This window comes from Barbatula barbatula (assembly GCF_947034865.1).
Source record: "Barbatula barbatula genome assembly, chromosome: 19".
In the NCBI taxonomy this organism is placed as follows: Eukaryota; Metazoa; Chordata; class Actinopteri; order Cypriniformes; family Nemacheilidae; genus Barbatula; species Barbatula barbatula.
This window is the reverse complement of record NC_136782.1, coordinates 16,602,440-16,626,112: the sequence shown is the minus strand read 5'-3', so window position 1 is coordinate 16,626,112 and position 23,673 is coordinate 16,602,440. Positions and strand designations below refer to the sequence as shown.

Below are 23,673 nucleotides of genomic sequence, written 5' to 3'. Positions count from 1 at the left end.
AGTCATGGCATAGCCTTAGGTTTTGTGTGAGAAAGACATGGCGGTGTTTTGATTTTGACTTGCCATGTGCTTTCTCGTGTCTCTTCGGTGTTTCCCGCCCTTTTGTCTCGTTAGCCTTCCCATTAGTGTTTCATTACCTACACCTGCCCCTTGTTAATTATCCTGTGTTTCCCCTTTAAAACATCCTTGTGTTCATTGTCCTGTGCTCGTTTGTTGTACTTGTTTCCCTGTATAGGTGCCTCGTCCAGCGAGCCCTCGTCCTGAAAAGCCTTTAAGTATTTTCTAGTTGTTGTGAGTGGTCTGTTTAGTCTTGGTATTTTGTAGTTAGTGTTCTTTTCAAGTGTGTTTTGTTCTTATCAGTTTATCTTGTCCCCTGTTCTTGTTTTGCTACCCCATCGTGGGTGTTTGTTTTCTGTTTTGTATATACATTAAAGTCCCTGTGTTAACAAGACTTTATTAAATAAACCCACGAGAGGGAAAACGAGAACAAAACTAGCAAAATAAATACTTCCCACGAGGGGGAAAAGATGAAACAAAGTCCTTAGGCAAATGAAATAAGTCCACAAACTTTGAAACCGAAGCAGGGTAATCCACATACACGCAGAAGCATGACACGATCTTTACAAGGCATATGACACGATCTTTACAAGGCATATGACACGATCTTTACAAGGCATATGACACGATCTTTACAAGGCATATGAAACGATCTTTACAAGGCATATGACACGATCTTTACAAGGCATATGACACGAACTTTACAAGGCATATGACACGATCTTTGCAAGGCATGGTGGTTAGAGCGTTTGGCTTGTGATCAGAAGGTTGCGGGTTCGAATCTCAGTGCCAGCTGGTCATGACTTAAGTGCCCTCAAGCAAGACACCTTACCCCTGATTGCTCTGCAGTAATGTGCCACTGTAAAAAACTACTGGTAGGTCGCTTTGGATAAAAGTGTCTGCCAAATGAATAAATGTAAATAACTCCCACTGCATTATTCTTCAAGAAGAAAACCATATTCTGTTAGGATGCCTTGAGGGTGAGCAGCAGATGGAGAAATTTTTGCTTTGCCAGTGAAATAGCCCTTGAAATGCAGCTTTGCCAGGCTGAGGCTGACTGTACTGTAAACAAAACGCTATTGGTTATTTTAAAAGGAGGAGGGGCCACTTGATATGTCTCACGCTCTGTGCCGTTTTCAGTTGATATTACGTCAACACATCAAATAATGCTGCATATTCCAAGGCGATTCAGTGTGTCTTTAAATGCGCACAAGAAGAAAATATTATATTAACGGCTGAGTAACCCGAGGAGCTCATAGACAAAACGTCAGTCATTTGGCTTTTTAGCTCGTTTATGCAGGTTTGTGATTTCATTAAAATGCAGTTATAGGTTTTCATGATATGAGAATAATTGTGCTACTTCTGTGAATTTTGACTTTTTACAAAACTTTTTATCTTTCAGGTCATTTCCACTACATTTCTAACTACTACTGTTAACACCATGAATGCCATAAATACCAGTTTTTCCCAAAATATCTCCACCGTGCATCCTGAATTTTTTTTTATCACAGGACTTTCAGGTATCCCAAACAGCCGTTATTACTATATTTTCTTGTTTTGCATTTATTTTATTGCTGTAATTGGGAATTCTGCAGTTCTTCTCATTATAGCTGTTGAGCGGAGTCTGCACAGCCCAAAGTACATTGGTGTGTCTCAATTGGCTTTGGCTGACTTGGGTGAAACAAATTCTGTGTTTCCCAACATGATGAAGACTTTTCTTTTTGACTCAAATTACATCTCTTATAATGCTTGTTTGGCAAATATGTTTTTTGTTTTCTTCTTTATTGGTACGCAATGTCTCTCTCTTGTTGTTCTGGCATACGATCGCTTTGTTGCAATCTGTTTACCACTCAGATATCATGCGATTGTGACTAATAGCGTCACGTTTTTAGTTTTTTCAGCAATATGGGCATTTAACGTTTGTCAGGCGAGTCTGACTGTGTATTTTATCAACCGGCTTTCATTCTGTAAAAGCAATGTCATTGAAAGTTATTTTTGTGATCATGGACCAGTGTTTAGGTTGGCATGTAATGATAATAGCATAAATCTTTTTATAGCCAAATTTAACACAGCCCTATTCCTTGTAGCACCACTTATCCTTATAGTTCTGTCATATTTAGGCATTTTTCTAGCCTTAAGTAAAATCACAACTTGGGAAGGACGTTTTAAAGCTCTGAGGACGTGTGCTTCTCACCTTTTGGTGGTGGGATTATATTTTCTTCCCAAAATATGTGTTTACATTATAGCGCTAACAACATTTCTGTCTGCCAATGCAAGGATCATCAGCACATCTCTGGCATATGCTGTTCCAGCGATGTTAAATCCCATAATTTATGTTTTAAATACAGCTGAAATAAAAGACTTAATTAGAAAAGTACTGAAAAAGCGGTTTTGACTGCATCTATTGTTGTAAAAAATATTTTTTTTTCGGACTAGGTGTTATAATCCCACTAGTTCAGCACAGTTGAACTGCCCAATAGGACATTTCCCAAACCTTATGCATGACAGAGGGAGCAATGTTAGGATAAGGAGGTTTAGTAACATATCACATTAAGCTAATGGTAACATTAAATATGCATTTATGTACAGAGAATAGCTAAAAGCTTCAGTTCATGTAGATTGTCTTTTATTTTGTGTTAATATGGATAACAACAATGGTTTATACAGGCAGTAAGTGTGTTTAATGCACCTTAACATACTGACACAACAAGACAAACAGAAACATTCTGAATAGTTTCACATCCAATGTAAATGGCTTTCTGTAAACAATCTATACATAGGCTATATTGCCATTTCATGGATAGAAATAAATCCAATCTGACATTGTAATATGGGGTGAATTTAAGTTATTATTGTTTGTTTGTCATTCAATGCTAGGAAGAGGCTAGTGTCTGGCACTTTTTTACCGATTATGGGGATATGGTGTATCAGCATGCCTCTTCTTATCTTCTTGCTTCTTTGGATGCTGTGTATCATGGTGCTTTAAGATTCATTACGGATTATACATTTTCTACACATAATTGTATACTATATAATAGAGTTGCCTGGTCCTCACTCGCTGTTCAAAGAAAAATGCATTGGTATTTACTGATTTATAAAGCTATCCTGGGTTTTTTGTCATCCTACCTCTGCTGTTTGATTCGCCAAAAAGTAGTTGTTAACTATTCATTGCGTTCTCAGTCTTTTTACAATCTTCGTGTACCCTCAGTACGAACCAATTTAGGTGAGACTGCATTGGAATATGCTGCTTCGTCAGACTGGAACTCTCTTCAAATGAAATTGCGTATAAATCAGTTGGTGTCTCTTTGTAAATTCAAAACACTTTTGTGTGCAATAGAAAACCATTTAAGGATTTGCAAATGCTTCTAATGCTGTAATATTTAATTGTAGTGATGTACTGTTCTTTGTTGTACGTGTATTTGTATAACTGGGCCGCCTATATTGGCCAGGTATTTGAATTCTGACTCAGGTATCCATTTTGACTGCTGATTCGTCTCTTTTATTGTGTTTCTCTATTTTAGTTGTAGATTATTGCTTTTCTATGTACGTTTGTTTTTACATAGCACAATTTTCACATGATCCCAGATATATGCATTTATTAATCTGAAGCGTATTGATGTTTCTTAGGTTGCTTCTTTAGTTCTACATTAATAAAGAGATCTTGATTCTGCTATGTTTTCTTTGGAATAAATGTTTATGTATAACCTTAGTTATTGATTCTTCCACATGCAAGTAGATAGAACTTGGTCTTAGGGACTAAAGAACATGACAAAGGGAATTATGTGTCTCTAAAATATACAAATGAAGTGGACACAGGTTATTGTCACATGCTTTCTCTATTCATTATGTATGCGTAAGCATGTAACATAATCTTTATGAAAGTGCTGCCTATAGTCAGTGAAACAGCAGGTCAGGTAGTGGCATAGCGTCTGGGTATGCAGGGTATGCAGGTGCACATAGGCCCGGGGAATTGGGGGCCTGCATCCAAGTTTTATTCATGGCCCTCTAATACTGTATAGAAAATTACTAGCTGTCTGGTTTCAGATCTGGTCTACCCATATGCACATGGAAATGGATCCTCCCGAGAAAGTAAACGTAAAATGTTGTCGTGTAAAAACAACAATATTTCGGCAGTAGCTTCAGTGGCGTAGTAAGTAAGACGCGTGATAAGAAGTTCTGACACTACATATGAATGCAAGATCGAATTTTCTTTTTGCCAAACTACATTTTCGCATCACAAATCAGATCATACAGGCATTTGTTTTCAACAAAATGGAGAAAATATCTGTAAATGGCTAACAGGTGTTTAATCATTAAGTACGTTGTAAGGTTATGGGTAGTAGAGAGGTCTTTATTGTTCCAATTAGTTGGTATCCATTTAATACATGGATAATCCATTTTATACTGTACACTATTATTATTATTGTATAATGGGCAAGTTACTCTGGAAATGTATTTAAATTTCTCCTTTAAAAATAAACAAGTTACTGGTCTGATTGCTTTATTTCAAAAGTAATTTGTTACATTACTTGTTACATTACTACACCCCATCCCTCAAAAAACAAAATAAACTCTTTAGCCTTTTCATGACTAAACCTTATTGGACATAACAAACTAAATTTAATTTCTTTAATTGTCTTTAATTATTTCTGCTTATTCAGTAATAAAGCTTGTCATAAATAACAATAATAATAATGAAACTATGTGACATTTTAACTTAAAAGGTTTTCATATGTCAACTGAAGTATTTCTAAACCTGCATGCTTCAAAATGCAAAGTGTCTTCTTAGTTTCTTATAACTTATATATCTTAACTAGTTCTTCTGCATATTTCTATGATGATTTCTTCGTCATATAATAAATATAACAGCGTTGGAGCAGCAAAAACTAGTCTGATAAAACATAAAAAGTTGCTAATACCAGTCTGGCACTCGACAGTAGAAGTTGACTCATTGCTCTCATTGCATTCTTGTGGCCTTTGACAGAAATAAACTCAAAATAATTATTGTATTTCCAGCTACAGAACGCATACGTTTCTCTCTCCATGCTGAGGTTCTTTTCACTGGTAGTACCAAAGATTGTCTTACCCTTTTTGTCTATAGATTAATTACAGAAAATGTACTGTGAGCCATCAAACTTAAGTGAAAATGCTGGCGCTGGCTGGCAATTCTTTTTTTCAAAGGTTGGCAGGTAAAGAGTTAAAAGTCTTTGCATATAAGCCTGGACCTTATTTGCTACGTATGGCAGGCAAAATTGTCTTAAATGATTAAGACAGCAATGATTAAGCAGCATTACTCAGTGTAATTGCATTTTTACAGTTTTATTTAATTATTTAATTTTATAGTTTTATTTAATTAACACTGCACATGTATAGACTGTCTGATATTTGACCTGTGTTTTGACTTGCATAACCTTATATGTTTTGCTTATAGTCAATGTTTTCTTGTACAGCTGCTTTGTAACAATGAAAATTGTAAAAAGCGCTATATAAAAAAACCTGACTTAAATTGACTGACAGCGCTCTAAAATGTTATTCTAACTAGTAAAAATGCAATTACTACGAGTAATGCTGGGGACAATTGAGGCCACTGAGGTCAGGTACAGTACATCTATCACTTCAGAATCTCTTTTGCAGTGTTAGCCTGCTATAAAGGTTACTATGTTTTATTCAAAGATAAATACATAATATATGCAATAAGATTCACAGAGTCCAATGTAAATCAGTCCAAATATAATAAGAGTTAAAGAGTTAATTATAATTACATATTCAAGAGAGAAAGAAAATTTAAAGAACTGAACAAATTAAAAGAAATCAAACATGCAAAGTGTTACGTCATTGCGTTATCTTAAATACATCTCATGAGATCTATCAAAGCATATATAAGATAAGGTTCCAATGACAAACGCTCAGTGAGCTTTGCTTCAGGACGGAACAAAGAAAGCATTTTTACACAAACTGTCAATGCTAATTCAGGTTCTTTAGCTTTATGTTTATGTGCACAGGTCTGTGTTTTTAATATTATGTTGTTTTGTGTGCGAATTGATCTACAAATTTACCTTAAGGTACATTTCAAGGATCTATTTGTAGTTAGTTTGAACTACCTACATTTAATTCTGGTAATTTCTTTTTTCAGCTTGGGCAGAACATCAAACTTAAGCTCACCATGGATGCCATAAATACCAGTGTTTCCCTCAATATGTCGTTTGTGCGTCCTGAATATTTTTTCATCACTGGACTCACAGGTCTCTCATACAACCAATATTACTACATCTTTTTATTTTGCACTTACATCATTGCTTTAATTGGGAATTCTGCAGTTCTTCTCCTCATAGCTGTTGAGCGTAGTCTGCACAGCCCAAAGTACATCGGTGTGTTTAATTTGGCGTTGGCTGACTTTGGTGAAGCTAATGCATTGATCCCTAACATGATGAAGACTTTTCTTTTTGACTCAAATTACATCTCTTATAATGCTTGTTTGGCAAACATGTTTTTTGTTTTCTTCTTTACTGCTATGCAGTGTAGCACTCTTGTTGTTCTCGCATACGATCGCTTCATTGCAATTTGTTTACCACTCAGATATCATGCCATTGTGACTAACACGTTCATGTCTTTAGTTTTCTCAGCGATATGGGCATTTAATGCTTTTATGGTTGCCCTGACTGTGTCTCTTATCAACCGCCTGTCATTTTGTAAAACTAATGTAGTACTGGGTTTTTTTTGTGATCATGGTCCCATTTATAAGTTGTCATGTAATGACAGAACCATCAATAATGTAATGGCCCTACTTAACATTAGTTTATACCTTGTAGCACCAATGATTCTTATAGTTCTGTCATATCTAGGCATTTTTCTAGCCATAGGTAAAGTTACGACTTGGGAAGGACGTTTAAAAGCTCTGAAGACCTGTGTTACACACCTGCTGTTGGTGGCATCGCTATTTCTTCCCATGTTTTGCATTTATGTGGTTGCTTCAACAACCACTCTTCCCGCCAATACAAGAATCCTCAGCACATCTCTGGCATATGCTGTTCCACCAATGATAAATCCCATCATTTATGTTTTAAACACAGCTGAAATAAGAGATTTAATTCGAAAAGTATTTAAAAACAGGTCTGGACCAACTTGACTGTATTTACATTTACTTGCATTTTCTGATTCAATAAATTTCTTTACGTGGAGGAAAAATTAGTAGATAAGTGCATTGAAATGGATATTTATGTGTAATTGTCGGGACAATAGTGATATGCTATTTATTGATTCAATCATTTATACAGCCCTAAATGCAAGTGTAGTTTATTTCAAAGTGTGTGTTCTGCTTGTATACTGACCATAACACAAGGCTAAACAAACAGGAAAATACAGAATGTTTAATACATGAAATGTAAATCATGGCTCGGATTGAGAATTGAATCTTGTTTCTTGTCTTGTATCAAAATTTAGTTTTTTTGTAAGTCAATTTGTAAAATAGATTTGTTTTAATTATTGGAAAGTAAAGAAGGAATGCATAGCTTAAATCAACACAATCATTTATTACTAATTCATCATCTTTTTGTAATAAAATAACATTTTAATCAAGAGAAGAACTCAGCTTTTTTAAGCAGAACATGAGCCTTTTATTTTGCAGGGAGGTTTATCAGGACCAAATCAGAATTCAGTTTAAATATTATTGTTGTGATCGAATAATTGTCAATAGGTGAGTTTCATTCAAGTCCTTATAACCTGAAATTGTAGCTCTATGGACTGATTTCATGCATCAGAGGTGGGAATTAAGAAAACCGGACAGATATCCAACCAACCAACAACAACCAACCTTATTAAGTTATTAAAACGATTTAGGAACTGAATTGTGAGAATATAAGCATAAGATGCATCACACAAGCTGTTTTACTTGACAACGTAGGCCTACCCTCACATATTATTTAATGACTGCTTAAACTGCCATAGACTGGTTTCATTCTCGCACACACAGCCAAGCTAACGTATTGTAAACGCATCATTTGTTTATTCATATCATAGACATCCGATGGTTTTCAACATAGCAGCGGAGTGAAATCAGTCTAAATGAGGTCCTATAGTTTTTTACTGCCATCTGGTGGGTAAAATCAAGTAAGTGTCAAATAGTTTCATTTAATTATGAAATGCAGGATACAGTAAATCAATTAATAAACAGTAATTTTATAATATATTAATTTCCTCCGATTTATAGACCACTTACCCTCTGATAGAATAGGGTTCCTTGGGGTGTTCCCACTTCAATTCGAGCACTCAAAATATAATTTCAAACTACTTTTAAAGTGGCCAAAACATGCTAGTAAAAATAAATGAAACAAGCATTACGTCATTGTGTTTTCTGAATGCCCTCTCAAGAGATGTATTAGATTATATATATATATATGTTTGTATGATTCAAATGACATTCAATGATCACTGCTGCATGAAAGAATACAGTCATTTAAAGCAGCTCATGAAGCTTTAAAGAACCTTATGCAGTTTTGTATGCACATTTGTATAGTTACATTTCCAGGATGTAGTTTTTTCTCAGTTTACTTATTCTTGTCATTTCTATTTTCAGCTTGGGCAGAACTTCAACCGCAAGCTCACCATGGATGCCATAAATACCAGTGTTTCCCTCAATATGTCGCTTGTGCGTCCTGAATATTTTTTCATCACTGGACTCACAGGTCTCTCATACAGCCGCTATTTCTACATCTTTTTATTTTGCACTTACATCATTGCTGTAATTGGGAATTCTGCAGTTCTTCTCCTCATAGCTGTTGAGCGGAGTCTGCACAGCCCAAAGTACATCGGTGTGTTTAATTTGGCGTTGGCTGACTTTGGTGAAGCTAATGCATTGATCCCTTACATGATGAAGACTTTTCTTTTTGACTCAAATTACATCTCTTATAATGCTTGTTTGGCAAACATGTATTTTGTTTTCTTCTTTACTACGATGCAGTGTAGCACTCTTGTTGTTCTCGCATACGATCGCTTCATTGCAATTTGTTTACCACTCAGATATCATGCCATTGTGACTAACACGTTCATGTCTTTAGTTTTCTCAGCGATATGGGCATTTAATGCTTTTATGATGGCCCTGATTGTGTCTCTTATCAACCGCCTTTCATTCTGTAAATCTAATGTAATACAAAGTTTTTTTTGTGATCATGGACCCATGTATAGGATGGCATGTAATGACAACAATATAAATTATTTTTTTGCAAAACTTAACACGAGTTTATACCTTATAGTACCATTGATTCTTATAGTCCTGTCATATATATGTATTTTGTTTGCCTTAACTAAAGTCACAACTTGGGAAGGACGTTTAAAAGCTCTGAAGACCTGTGTTACACACCTGCTGTTGGTGGCATCATTGTATCTTCCAATTTTATGTGTTTATCTTTTTGCTTCAACGACCACTCTCTCTTCCAATGCCAGGGTCATCAGCTCATCATTTTCATATGCTGTTCCTCCAATGATAAATCCCTTCATTTATGTTTTAAACACAGCTGAAATTAAAGACTTCCTTAGAAAAATGCTTAAAAACAGGTCTAGACCAACTTGAGACAACTCACTGTTTGTCTCTTTTAACGGCATGGAGGATGGATTCTTAATAGAAAGTAAACTGGATAACATTTAATAAAGTGAATGGATAAATAGACTGATGTAAGATGTTTATGTGTAGGGTAATAACAAAAATGATATGCATTTAATGATTCAGTCATTTCAACAGCTCTGATATATACATTACATATATTTACAATCAATGTAGCTTATTTTGAAATGTGTAGATTGTTCTGTGTGTATCATTAGTTACAGGCCACAACACAAGACAAAACAAATACTTTTAAAATTAAAATGACACTTTTTTCTAATGGCTCTGATTGTTTACATTATCAATAACTTGCTTTCTCTAAATGAAATATAATACATAGACATTATAGCTTTGTCATATCTTCATAGTTATCCTGCCTTAGGTCAAATCTCAACTTTGGAGGGGTGTATTGAAGGAGTAGTTTACCTTCAAAATGATAATTCTTGGGTACTTTGAAGTTGTTGTTAACAGCCCCCATTCACTTGCATTGGTTACAATAGAAGGGGATGGGGGGCTGTGCCGTTATGTCACTAACATTTTTCAAAATATCTTCTTTTGTGTTGTGCAGAAGAAAGAAAGTCATACAGGTCTGAAATGACGACTGTAACTGACGATGTAAATGATGCAGAATTTTCATTTTGAAGGTGAACTCCTTTAGGGCACTGAGGCCTCATCTACTGTTAGAAGTGTTCTTTATCCAATCTAGTGTATATCTTGCCCATATTATTGAGCATTTACGTTTTCTCTCTCTCAAGGCAAGAGAGATGTTGTTTTGTTCCTTTCCAAGACCTTTTCCAAAACGTATACTTTATATACAAGTAGAACAGACATTTTTTAAATGGTTATGAGGAGAACTATACCAACTAAGAGGATTTTAAAAATGACTGTTTGTTTATTTTAATTATTGGAAAGCAAAAAGCATGCAAACTTTGTATAGCTTAATTCAAGTAGATAATTTATTTGCAATACATAATATTAAAGGGGTCATATGACACGGCTACAACAAATATTATGGTTTGTTGTAGATGAAATGCAATGTGCATTTTGGATAATTTGTGTGAATTAGTATGACCTCATTCGTACATTATAGTACGCTTGGTTAAAGGTGGGGCTTCAGTAGGCTATTGCTTTTTTTCTAGTAATTAGACGTTTTTTGTACAATTTGCAACGTACAAGTTCATACGTATAGCCACCTAGTAAAATTGTTACGAATTGTAGAATAGTCTTTTACTGCAATCTAATGGTTGGATTCAAGTAAATGTCAAATACACTTCATTTAATGATTAAATGCTGCATGGACAGTAATTAATGTACAGTAATTATATTCCTGTTTTTATATTCTACTTATTTTTACTTACTTTATTTTACTGTTGTCACATTTGTCATCAATCAAGATGTAGCGTGTTTACATTTCCTAAAACGCACCAATTTTACAATTGTCCAACCCCCCAATACAGTTACCAATTTTTTTCTAATAGCTCTGATTAATTATATTGTCAATATCTTGCTTTCACTAAATTAAATGTAATACATAGACATTATAGCGTTGTCATATCTTCATATTTTTTCTCCCTTAGGTAAAATCTAAATTTTGGAGGGGTGGATTAAACAAGTAGTGCGGCATCCCAGAAGGCTCAATTCTTACGTCACTCCTGTTCAGCCTGTATATGATCCCACTGAGTCAAATAATGAAAGAGAACCGTATTGTGTATCACAGCTATGCAGATGACACCCAGATTAACCTAGCTTTATCACCAAATGACTACAGCCACATTGACTCCCTCTGCCAATGCATTGATGAAATTAACCGTCGGATGTGCCAAAGCTTTCTTCATTTAAACAAGGAGAAAACTGAAGTCATTGCATTTGGAAACAAAGATGAAGTTCTCAAAGTGAAGGCATTTGACTTTAGGGGTTAAAAAACTTAAAATCAAGTCAAGAATCTTGGTGTGATTCTGGAGTCAGAACTTAGTTTCAGTACTCATCTTAAAGCGGTAACAAAATCAGCATACATTTGATATTTAGTATCCAGTCAAGACTCGAGACTAGTTCATGCCTTCATTACCAGCAGGGTGGATTATTGCAATGGTCTTCTCACAGGCCTTCCCAAGAAAACCATTAGACAGCGGCAGCTCGTACAGAACGCTGCTGCCAGGATTCTCACTAGAACCAGAAAATCTGAGCACATTACACCAATCCTTAGATCCCTAAACTGGTGTCCAGTTACTTTAAGGATTGATTTTAAAGTACTGTTACTCATTTATAAATCACTAAACGGCCAAGGACCAAAATACATTGCAGATATGCTCACTAAATATAAACCAAATTTACCACTTAGATTATTATGATCAAGTCAGCTAGATATACCAAGGGTTCTCCCCCTTCCTCCAAGTGCACACCCGGCATGTTCGTGAGGTCCTCCAGCGTCTTCTCGAGGACAAACTTTTTATCAAGGCGGAGAAGTGCGAATTCCATGCCGAATCTGTTTCGTTCCTTGGCCACATAATCTCCCCTAGAGGCATTGAACCTGATCCGGTCAAGATCAAGGCCGTCGCTGAGTGGCCTGTCCCTGACTCCTATAAGGCACTGCGGCGGTTCCTGGGGTTCGGCAACTTTTACCGGCGTTTCAGCCAGGTGGCTGTGCTGCTCAGCGCGCTCACCTCCCCAAAGGTCCCGTTCAGGTGGAATCCTCAAGCCCAGGTAGCCTTTGATAATCTAAAGTCTCAGTTTGTCTCTGCCCCTGTACTCTGTGTTCCAGATTCGGAACGGCAGTTCATTGTGGAGGTAGACGCTTCCGATGTCGGGGTAGGCGCAGTTCTGTTTCAGCAAATGGCTAATGACGGGAAGGTGCATCCGGCACCTACTTCTCCCACCGGCTCAGCCCTGCAGAACGGAACTACGATATTGGTAACAGGGAGCGGCGGTTCGACTGGCTCTGGTGGAGTAGTGTCACTGGTTGGAGGGGTCGGCGCAGCCCTTCTTGGTCTGGACGGACTAGTCTGGAGGTTGAACTAGTGACAGGCACGGTGGGCTATGTTCTTTGGCCGGTTTTCCTTCACCCTCTCGTGCCGGCCCGGCTCTAAGAACCAGATGCCCTCTCTCGTCTGTTTGGGGCTCTCGGGGTGGAGCCGGCAACTGAGACTATCCTCCCAAAGGGGAGGGTGGTCGGGGCTCTCACCTGGGCACTCGAGCGGCGAGTAGAGGAGGCCGGTCAGGGGCTGCACGTGCCGAAGGGATGCCCGTCGGGTCGGTTGTTCGTGCCGACTGTGCTGCGACCTGAATTCCTCCAGTCTTAGTCGAGTTCACCCTGTTTTTCATGTCTTCCACGTCCCGCATGAATTCTTCTGGTTCCCATACACCCCCCCACCCCCTCGCCTGGTGGACGGGTCCCCGAACTACACGGTCAGGATACTGCTTGAGGTGCGCCATCGCGGCAGGGGCTTCCAATACCTGGTGGACTGGAAGGGCTATGGCGCAGAGGAGAGATTTTGGGTGCCTTCTCGCAACATCCTGGATCATGCGCTGACCGTGGACTTCCACCGGCGACGAGGTGAGCCCCCTCCCTAAGCGCCCGTTGGCGCCGATGGGGGGGGTACTGTCATGACTCTGGGTCTGTTGTTTCCGTTTTCAGCCTGCGTGACTTTGTTTTGTTTCATGTGGAACACGTGGGGAATTGTTTGACAGTTTGCCACGTGTTCGGTGTCCGCGTTACCAGCCCCGCACTCACGTACCTCTGATCACGGGTAGCGCTGCGCAGCTGTTGCTCATTGCGATAGGTTTCCTTTTTTATTCCCTCGTGTGCTCTTGTTCATTGTCAGTCCGTATGTGTTTACGTGAGTACTGCAGTAACTGACTTCTTGTCCAGTCATGTCCTGTGCAGCTAGCATATTGCTTTAGCTTCTGTTTCCAGTTGTGTTTTCTCCAAGTCTAGCTAGTTAAGTGTTCGCTTGCTTCCTGTTATCTCGTCTTCCTCTGCCCTCTAGTTCCAGTCCCCACGACCCCGTCCAGCCACGCCGGTCGGGGACCCCTTGGTGCAGACTCTGCCTACCGCCAGATCCTGCCCCAAGCGCTGCGCTCCGCAGCCGCCGTCTAGAACCCAGGTTCTCCGGGTGTGACACTCTCAAGTGCTGCTGGTGCTGTCGCTCGAGGATCATCTGCAAACTCTCCCTTTGGGGTTATCAGCAGTCTCTCCCGTCGGGGTTATCAGTGGATTCTCCCTTCAGGATCTTGTATGCTCTCTCGTGTCACCAGTGGACCAAGTTTAATAAAGTTGTCTCTTTCCACCGAAGTTGGCCCTTACTCCATTCTTCCACCATGACACACTCTAAAAAAGGGAAATCCGCTTTTATGCTGCGTGTAGCTGGAATCAGCTTCCAGAAGAGATCAGATGTGCGGTTTAAATTAACTTTAAATAATTTTTTTAAATAATTTTAAAGGTTTTTAAATTCCTTGTTTTAGTGTTGAATTACCATTGTGTAGGAAATGTGCTATATAAATAAACTTGCCTTGCCTTGTCTTGTTTTTCAAACTAGTGAACCAGGCATGCTGCTTGTAAAAAATAAAACATGCATTGCATCATTGTGTTTTCTGCGTGCCCTCTCAAGAGATGTATCAAAAGATATATATGTGTCATTTAGAATCAAATGACATTCATTGATCGCTGTTGCATGACAGAATAAGGAAAGCACAGAAGGGTCATTTGAAGAAGCTCACAAACTATCAAACTGTTGCTGTTATTGGTTATTCTGGTTCTTTAGGTTTATGCTCACAGGTTTGTGTTTCAAATATTATGGAGTTTTGTATGAGCATTTCAATTTCTATATATATATGTATATATTTTTTATGATTTCTTTTTACTCAATTTGTATATTTTCACGCAGTTCATCTTATTCTCATAATTTCTATTTTCAGCTTGGGCAGAAAATCAAACAAGGTCACCATGGATGCCATAAATAGCAGTGTTGCCCTTAATATCACAGTTGTGCATCCTGAATTTTTTTTTATCACTGGACTAACAGGTATCCAATACAGCCGCTATTATTATATTTTCTTATTTTGCATTTATTTTATTGCTGTAATTGGGAATTCTGCAGTTCTTCTCCTCATAGCTGTTGAGCGGAGTCTGCATAGCCCAAAGTACATCGGTGTGTTTAATTTGGCGTTGGCTGACTTTTGTGAAGCTAATGCATTGATCCCCAACATGATGAAGACTTTTCTTTTTGACTCAAATTACATCTCTTATAATGCTTGTTTGGCAAACATGTATTTTGTTTTCTTCTTTACTACGATGCAGTGTAGCACTCTTGTTGTTCTCGCATACGATCGCTTCATTGCAATTTGTTTACCACTCAGATATCATGCCATTGCGACTAACACCATCATGTGCTTAATTTTTTCAGCTATATGGGCATTTAATGCTTTTATGATGGCCCTGATTGTGTCTCTTATCAACCGCCTGTCATTTTGTAAATCTAATGTAATACAAAGTTTTTTTTGTGATCATGGTCCCATGTATAGGATGGCATGTAATGACAATCGTATTAATTATTATTTAGCAAAACTTAACATGATTTTATACCTTATAGTACCATTGATTCTTATAGTGCTGTCATATATATGTATCTTGTTTGCCTTAACTAAAGTCACAACTTGGGAAGGACGTTTAAAAGCTCTGAAGACCTGTGTTACACACCTGCTGTTGGTGGCATCTCTGTTTCTTCCTGTTACATCTATTTATATTTATGCGTTAATAAATTCTCTTTCTGCCAATGCAAGAGTCATCAGCGCGTCTCTGGCATATGCTGTACCACCAATGTTAAATCCTATCATTTATGTTTTGAACACAGCTGAAATTAAAGACTTAATTAGAAAAATGATTAAAAAGAAGTCTGGACCAATGTGAGGTATTTGTAACCGAATGTATTATCATTTTTGATTGTGTGTTTTAGTCTTTGCCTTTTAAATGGAAAAAAAACAGCAATTGATTCATTTAAGCAGAAATTTAGAAATTGATTGGTTTTCATACTGTAATTCGTGGTTTTATAGTGAAAATTATATTTTGCATTTTTCTTTCTCAAGTAAAATCTTGAAGACTTCAGCTTCTCGCCTGCTGTCTGTATAATTTTGTCAGGCCTAGGTTAAAATGTTCCCTTCCCCAATGTAAGTACGCTCATCTTTCTCATGTATTGTAGTGTTCAAATTCCCCAAAGATAAAACAGATTTTATTATATTCAATAAATATTTATTTAAATATAGTTAAACCTTTTTTATATATATTATCATGTGAGTTTTGCAGGTCGAATAATGGGTTATGGGGGTGTTTGAGTAATTGATTAGCTTGGATAAAGGCCAGAAGGGGGCAATAATGCACCCATTACATTGCATATTCGATGGCATGCATCTGCTGTTTAAAAAAGCATAATTGAAATGTAAAACAGACATCAACCCTATACTATGCACACATTGATATTAATGGCATGATTTCTGAAAATAAAGTTGAAAGCCCAGGTGGAAGAGTATGAGCTACTGTGTTTAACATTCACCTTTCTGTGTGTTCTGGTAAAACATTGTCTAATTAGTTTTTGCTTGGCATCTGCTCATGACTGCGTGAGGTTTTGTTTCAAAGTGGTCAATTACAAAATATGACTATTTCAGACAGTTTATTATGAAGTGTCAGTGGTTCAATGCTTTCTTTGCTTTGTGTCCATTAATTTGACTTGAACTCTTGCTTTTGAATTTCTTTCTCTCTGTTAATCTGCAGGAACACAAAGACAGTATCAGTAAGTCTGAATGATGCATGGAATTTCCCCATAGTCTTCATTTGCTAATTGTTTTTTTCGTTCCCACTGAGTGTGTGCTCACTTTGTGGGTGTCTGTTGTTAACAAAAAGACCTTCAAATCTCTACAGCAGAGGTCATTAACAAAACCCTTTGTGTCATGCTAAAGTTTGTTTAGTCACAATTTCTGATATCAGTCAATACATTAAGAATATTCCTGATACTAATATTATCAGTGTATCTAAAAGCAAATACTTTATACAATACACACACACACACATATATATATATATATATATATATATATACTGACAATAACCTGCACGTGTGTCATATGCATATAGTATATAGCCAAAATGTAGAAAAATGTTCAATGAATATGCATGTTATGTTTTTTATGTCATAAATATAAATATAAATAAAAATTCCAATTGTTTTCAAGTTTTTTCCTTACATATGACACATACGGTTCATCAACTGCTCATAAACAGGTAGTTATGCAAAAACAGGGATAGTTTTATTCATACACATTATTATTATTAAATATTTAATAGATATGGTAGCAATCACTGGAAGGAGTTTATCTAACTATATTACACTGAATATTTTGCCAATGATTATTAAACAATATTGTTATTTTTCAAATTCGAATAAAGTAATATATATAATTTAGCTTGTTCTATAAACACCATGTACTGTGTTTTACCTTTATTGTGTTTTTCAGTTTTTCTCTCTTTTACTCCTGTAAAGCTGCTTTGGAACATTGCACAATGTGAATTTAATTGAATTAATATCAGAAAGTGAATTCTTATCTGAGCCAAAGGTCATTGTGAAAATTATATTTCATTATCTTCTATAATATCTCAGGACAGTTTTGCACTCCAGGGAGATTATAAAGGGAGACTGGGACTAATACAAACATACTCCCCATCCGGCTTGAATCTACTTGTGAGTTTTGAGGTTAGTAAAATCCAGCTCCAACATAATTTGTCATTGTACATCTTAACATTTTAAAACCAATATATAATATTTTGATATATCTAATTTATACTTAAATTTAAGCACTTATCAGTGTGTGTCAAGTCATGTCAAATAAATTAATGGATTGCTTATTGATTCTCATTAGCATTTAAAAGCCTTTTGCTTCATTAAGGATGCAATATGTTGCATCATTGTATTGTTTCAATGCTCGTGGGATGTGTGAGTACTTGTGACAAAGATCCATAAAAGGAAGGAAGGAGACAGAAAACAACTTTTAATAAAAAAAATTAACTTAAATAGACAGCCGTCAGCCCCCCAGAACCATATATTTGACCATATTTGCACCTTGTCACGGATCAGTTGTCTAATAAATGTTGTCTTGTATTCTTGCCTCCAGAGTATTTCTGGTAGAACAAAGTCAAAGCCTTTTTGCACTGGACATGCTGGTTTTGGCCTTCTCGTCGGCTGCAGTCATGTCCTTTCCCACATAAAACACCAGCGATATCAACTACTCATAATACACATGCATTCACATAAAGGAGCACAAGTTTCAGCAAGTAAGGGCAAAATGCACACGATATAGTAACTTCAATGCCCTGTAAATGACAATATTGGTTCTATGTAAAGCTATAATAACGTGTTTGGTAATGACAGCTAACATTGTTGTTGTTGCCGTCCATGGGAATTCTAAAATGAAGCTATGGTTATGTAACAGATTAAAAGTCTGTTAAATATAAATTTAGATTTCCGGCCACACCAACACAGCGAGAACGACACAAGAAATACATATAAAAATTGTGTTTTATTATTTCTATATGTCAACTTTAAAATGACAATATTAAAATGACATCTCCTCAAAGACCCAGGAAAAAAATAAAATCAGGGTTTGTCCAATGTTCTGGCCCAGGGTGAACAATACCCAAATCCAGTCCCGTCTGGATTTAGCTCAGTGTTTCCTCTGTCAGCAGGACTTTGAGTAGATAACGTGTTGCGCTGCTTCCTTGCACTTCACGTGGGTCCATCAACAATACTGCCGTATCTGGTGCTCCACCGCTGACCACCGGACCTGGCACCTTCACAAAAATAAGCAATAACTAGAACGGGTCTTCAGCTCAATACTCAAAAACTAACACACACATCAGTGTGGAAGAAAAGGACCACTTCCCTTTAGTCTGAGGTTTTGTGAGCGTTGACACTGTGAGATCTGTGAGTCAGCTCCACCAAAGCACAGGGGTTCCAGTCGCTGAGTGGCCTGTCCCTGACTCCCATAAGACACTGTGGCGGTTCCTGGGGTTCGGCAACTTTTACCGGCGTTTCAGCCAGGTGGCTGTGCTGCTCAGCGCGCTCACCTCCCCAAAGGTCCCGTTCAGGTGGAATCCTCAAGCACAGGTAGCCTTTGATAATCTAAAGTCTCGGTTTGCCTCTGCCCCTGTGCTCTGTGTTCCAGATTCGGAACGGCAGTTCATTGTGGAGGTAGACACTTCCGATGTCGGGGTAGGCGCAGTTCTGTTTCAGCAAATGGCTAATGACGGGAAGGTGCATCCGGCGCCTACTTCTCCCACCGGCTCAGCCCTGCAGAACGGAACTACGATATCGGTAACAGGGAGCGGCGGTTCGACTGGCTCTGGTGGAGTAGTGTCACTGGTTGGAGGGGTCGGCGCAGCCCTTCTTGGTCTGGACGGACTAGTCTGGAGGTTGAACTAGTGACAGGCACGGTGGGCTATGTTCTTTGGCCGGTTTTCCTTCACCCTCTCGTGCCGGCCCGGCTCTAAGAACCAGATGCCCTCTCTCGTCTGTTTGGGGCCCTCGGGGTGGAGCAGGCAACTGAGACTATCCTCCCAAAGGGGAGGGTGGTCGGGGCTCTCACCTGGGCACTCGAGCGGCGAGTAGAGGAGGCCGGTCAGGGGCTGCACGTGCCGAAGGGATGTCCGTCGGGTCGGTTGTTCGTGCCGACTGTGCTGCGACCTGAATTCCTCCAGTCTTAGTCGAGTTCACCCTGTTTTTCATGTCTTCCACGTCCCACATGAATTCTTCTGGTTCCAGTTGTGTTTTCTCCAAGTCTAGCTAGTTTAATGTTCGCTTGCTTCCTGTTATCTCGTATTCCTCTGCCCTCTAGTTCCCCGCTGGCACTCCAGTCCCCACGACCCCGTCCAGCCACGCCGGCCGGGGACCCCTTGGTGCAGACTCTGCCTACCGCCAGATCCTGCCCCAAGCGCTGCGCTCCGCAGCCGCCGTCTAGAAACCAAGTTCTCCGGGTGTGACACTCTCAAGTGCTGCTGGCGCTGTCGCTCGAGGATCATCTGCAAACTCTCCCTTTGGGGTTATCAGCAGTCTCTCCCTTCAGGGTTATCAGTGGATTCTCCCTTCAGGATCTTGTATGCTCTCTCGTGTCACCAGTGGACCGAGTTTAATAAAGTTGTCTCTTTCCACCGAATTTGGCCCTTACTCCATTCTTCCACCATGACACACTCTAAAAAAGGGAAATCCGCTTTTATTCTGCGTGTAGCTGGAATCAGCTTCCAGAAGAGATCAGATGTGCGGTTTAAATTAACTTTAAATAATTTTTTTAAATAATTTTAAAGGTTTTTAAATTCCTTGTTTTAGTGTTGAATTACCATTTTGTAGGAAATGTGCTATATAAATAAACTTGCCTTGCCTTGTCTAGTTTTTCAAACTAGTGAACCAGGCATGCTGCTTGTAAAAAATAAAACATGCATTGCATCATTGTGTTTTCTGCGTGCCCTCTCAAGAGATGTATCAAAAGATATATATGTGTCATTTAGAATCAAATGACATTCATTGATCGCTGTTGCATGACAGAATAAGGAAAGCACAGAAGGGTCATTTGAAGAAGCTCACAAACTATCAAACTGTTGCTGTTATTGGTTATTCTGGTTCTTTAGGTTTATGCTCACAGGTTTGTGTTTCAAATATTATGGAGTTTTGTATGAACATTTCAATTTCTATAAATATATATATATATATATATGTATATATTTTTTAGGATTTCTTTTTTCTCAATTTGTTTATTTTCACGCAGTTCATCTTATTCTCATAATTTCTATTTTCAGTTTGGGCAGAACATCAAACAAGGTCACCATGGATGCCATAAATAGCAGTGTTGCCCTTAATATCACAGTTGTGCATCCTGAATTTTTTTTTATCACTGGACTAACAGGTATCCAATACAGCCGCTTTTATTATATTTTCTTATTTTGCATTTATTTTATTGCTGTAATTGGGAATTCTGCAGTTCTTCTCCTCATAGCTGTTGAGCGGAGTCTGCACAGCCCAAAGTACATCGGTGTGTTTAATTTGGCGTTGGCTGACTTTTGTGAAGCTAATGCATTGATCCCCAACATGATGAAGACTTTTCTTTTTGACTCAAATTACATCTCTTATAATGCTTGTTTGGCAAACATGTATTTTGTTTTCTTCTTTACTACGATGCAGTGTAGCACTCTTGTTGTTCTCGCATACGATCGCTTCATTGCAATTTGTTTACCACTCAGATATCATGCCATTGCGACTAACACCATCATGTGCTTAATTTTTTCAGCTATATGGGCATTTAATGCTTTTATGATGGCCCTGATTGTGTCTCTCATCAACCGCCTGTCATTTTGTAAATCTAATGTAATACAAAGTTTTTTTTGTGATCATGGTCCCATGTATAGGATGGCATGTAATGACAATCGTATTAATTATTATTTAGCACAACTTAACATGATTTTATACCTTATAGTACCATTGATTCTTATAGTGCTGTCATATATATGTATCTTGTTTGCCTTAACTAAAGTCACAACTTGGGAAGGACGTTTAAAAGCTCTGAAGACCTGTGTTACACACCTGCTGTTGGTGGCATCTCTGTTTCTTCCTGTTACATCTATTTATATTTATGCGTTAATAAATTCTCTTTCTGCCAATGCAAGAGTCATCAGCGCGTCTCTGGCATATGCTGTACCACCAATGTTAAATCCTATCATTTATGTTTTGAACACAGCTGAAATTAAAGACTTAATTAGAAAAATGATTAAAAAGAAGTCTGGACCAATGTGAGGTATTTGTAACCGAATGTATTATCATTTTTGATTGTGTGTTTTAGTCTTTGCCTTTTAAATGGAAAAAAAACAGCAATTGATTCATTTAAGCAGAAATTTAGAAATTGATTGGTTTTCATACTGTAATTCGTGGTTTTATAGTGAAAATTATATTTTGCATTTTTCTTTCTCAAGTAAAATCTTGAAGACTTCAGCTTCTCGCCTGCTGTCTGTATAATTTTGTCAGGCCTAGGTTAAAATGTTCCCTTCCCCAATGTAAGTACGCTCATCTTTCTCATGTATTGTAGTGTTCAAATTCCCCAAAGATAAAACAGATTTTATTATATTCAATAAATATTTATTTAAATATAGTTAAACCTTTTTTATATATATTATCATGTGAGTTTTGCAGGTCGAATAATGGGTTATGGGGGTGTTTGAGTAATTGATTAGCTTGGATAAAGGCCAGAAGGGGGCAATAATGCACCCATTACATTGCATATTCGATGGCATGCATCTGCTGTTTAAAAAAGCATAATTGAAATGTAAAACAGACATCAACCCTATACTATGCACACATTGATATTAATGGCATGATTTCTGAAAATAAAGTTGAAAGCCCAGGTGGAAGAGTATGAGCTACTGTGTTTAACATTCACCTTTCTGTGTGTTCTGGTAAAACATTGTCTAATTAGTTTTTGCTTGGCATCTGCTCATGACTGCGTGAGGTTTTGTTTCAAAGTGGTCAATTACAAAATATGACTATTTCAGACAGTTTATTATGAAGTGTCAGTGGTTCAATGCTTTCTTTGCTTTGTGTCCATTAATTTGACTTGAACTCTTGCTTTTGAATTTCTTTCTCTCTGTTAATCTGCAGGAACACAAAGACAGTATCAGTAAGTCTGAATGATGCATGGAATTTCCCCATAGTCTTCATTTGCTAATTGTTTTTTTCGTTCCCACTGAGTGTGTGCTCACTTTGTGGGTGTCTGTTGTTAACAAAAAGACCTTCAAATCTCTACAGCAGAGGTCATTAACAAAACCCTTTGTGTCATGCTAAAGTTTGTTTAGTCACAATTTCTGATATCAGTCAATACATTAAGAATATTCCTGATACTAATATTATCAGTGTATCTAAAAGCAAATACTTTATACAATACACACACACACACACATATATATATATATATATATATATATATATATACTGACAATAACCTGCACGTGTGTCATATGCATATAGTATATAGCCAAAATGTAGAAAAATGTTCAATGAATATACATGTTATGTTTTTTATGTCATAAATATAAATATAAATACAAATTCCAATTGTTTTCAAGTTTTTTCCTTACATATGACACATACGGTTCATCAACTGCTCATAAACAGGTAGTTATGCAAAAACAGGGATAGTTTTATTTATACACATTATTATTATTAAATATTTAATAGATATGGTAGCAATCACTGGAAGGAGTTTATCTAACTATATTACACTGAATATTTTGCCAATGATTATTAGACAATATTGTTATTTTTCAAATTCGAATAAAGTAATATATATAATTTAGCTTGTTCTATAAACACCATGTACTGTGTTTTACCTTTATTGTGTTTTTCAGTTTTTCTCTCTTTTACTCCTGTAAAGCTGCTTTGGAACATTGCACAATGTGAATTTAATTGAATTAATATCAGAAAGTGAATTCTTATCTGAGCCAAAGGTCATTGTGAAAATTATATTTCATTATCTTCTATAATATCTCAGGACAGTTTTGCACTCCAGGGAGATTATAAAGGGAGACTGGGACTAATACACACACACTCCCCATCCGGCTTGAATCTACTTGTGGGTTTTGAGGTTAGTAAAATCCAGCTCCAACATAATTTGTCATTGTACATCTTAACATTTTAAAACCAATATATAATATTTTGATATATCTAATTTATACTTAAATTTAAGCACTTATCAGTGTGTGTCAAGTCATGTCAAATAAATTAATGGATTGCTTATTGATTCTCATTAGCATTTAAAAGCCTTTTGCTTCATTAAGGATGCAATATGTTGCATCATTGTATTGTTTCAATGCTCGTGGGATGTGTGAGTACTTGTGACAAAGATCCATAAAAGGAAGGAAGGAGACAGAAAACAACTTTTAATAAAAAAAATGAACGTAAATAGACAGCCGTCAGCCCCCAGAACCATATATTTGACCATATTTG

The 23,673-nt window shown here is 37.4% G+C and overlaps 5 protein-coding genes across 5 annotated transcripts; all 5 read left to right on the top strand.

The window, feature by feature from the left end:
* Nucleotides 1-1,498: 1,498 nt before the first annotated feature.
* On the top strand, nucleotides 1,499-2,452 carry LOC306908070 (olfactory receptor 1M1-like; the record flags this gene model as incomplete). Its single annotated transcript, XM_079480656.1, has 1 exon — nucleotides 1,499-2,452. The coding sequence occupies one exon, from the start codon at nucleotides 1,499-1,501 to the stop codon at nucleotides 2,450-2,452; it is 954 nt and encodes a 317-aa protein (XP_079336782.1).
* Nucleotides 2,453-6,220: 3,768 nt separating this feature from the next.
* LOC306908069 (olfactory receptor 52E8-like) lies at nucleotides 6,221-7,183 on the top strand (the record flags this gene model as incomplete). The annotated part of the gene is made up of 1 exon (XM_079480655.1): nucleotides 6,221-7,183. One exon carries the CDS (start codon nucleotides 6,221-6,223, stop codon nucleotides 7,181-7,183), a length of 963 nt encoding a protein of 320 aa, XP_079336781.1.
* Nucleotides 7,184-8,659: 1,476 nt separating this feature from the next.
* LOC306908068 (olfactory receptor 1M1-like) lies at nucleotides 8,660-9,622 on the top strand (the record flags this gene model as incomplete). The annotated part of the gene is made up of 1 exon (XM_079480654.1): nucleotides 8,660-9,622. One exon carries the CDS (start codon nucleotides 8,660-8,662, stop codon nucleotides 9,620-9,622), a length of 963 nt encoding a protein of 320 aa, XP_079336780.1.
* A 4,969-nt stretch (nucleotides 9,623-14,591) lies between these two features.
* LOC306908067 (olfactory receptor 52E8-like) lies at nucleotides 14,592-19,648 on the top strand (the record flags this gene model as incomplete). The annotated part of the gene is made up of 4 exons (XM_079480653.1): nucleotides 14,592-15,550; nucleotides 16,413-16,431; nucleotides 18,625-19,095; nucleotides 19,526-19,648. 4 exons carry the CDS (start codon nucleotides 14,592-14,594, stop codon nucleotides 19,646-19,648), a joined length of 1,572 nt encoding a protein of 523 aa, XP_079336779.1.
* An 860-nt stretch (nucleotides 19,649-20,508) lies between these two features.
* On the top strand, nucleotides 20,509-21,471 carry LOC306908066 (olfactory receptor 52E8-like; the record flags this gene model as incomplete). Its single annotated transcript, XM_079480652.1, has 1 exon — nucleotides 20,509-21,471. One exon carries the CDS (start codon nucleotides 20,509-20,511, stop codon nucleotides 21,469-21,471), a length of 963 nt encoding a protein of 320 aa, XP_079336778.1.
* Between the last annotated feature and the right edge of the window lie 2,202 nt (nucleotides 21,472-23,673).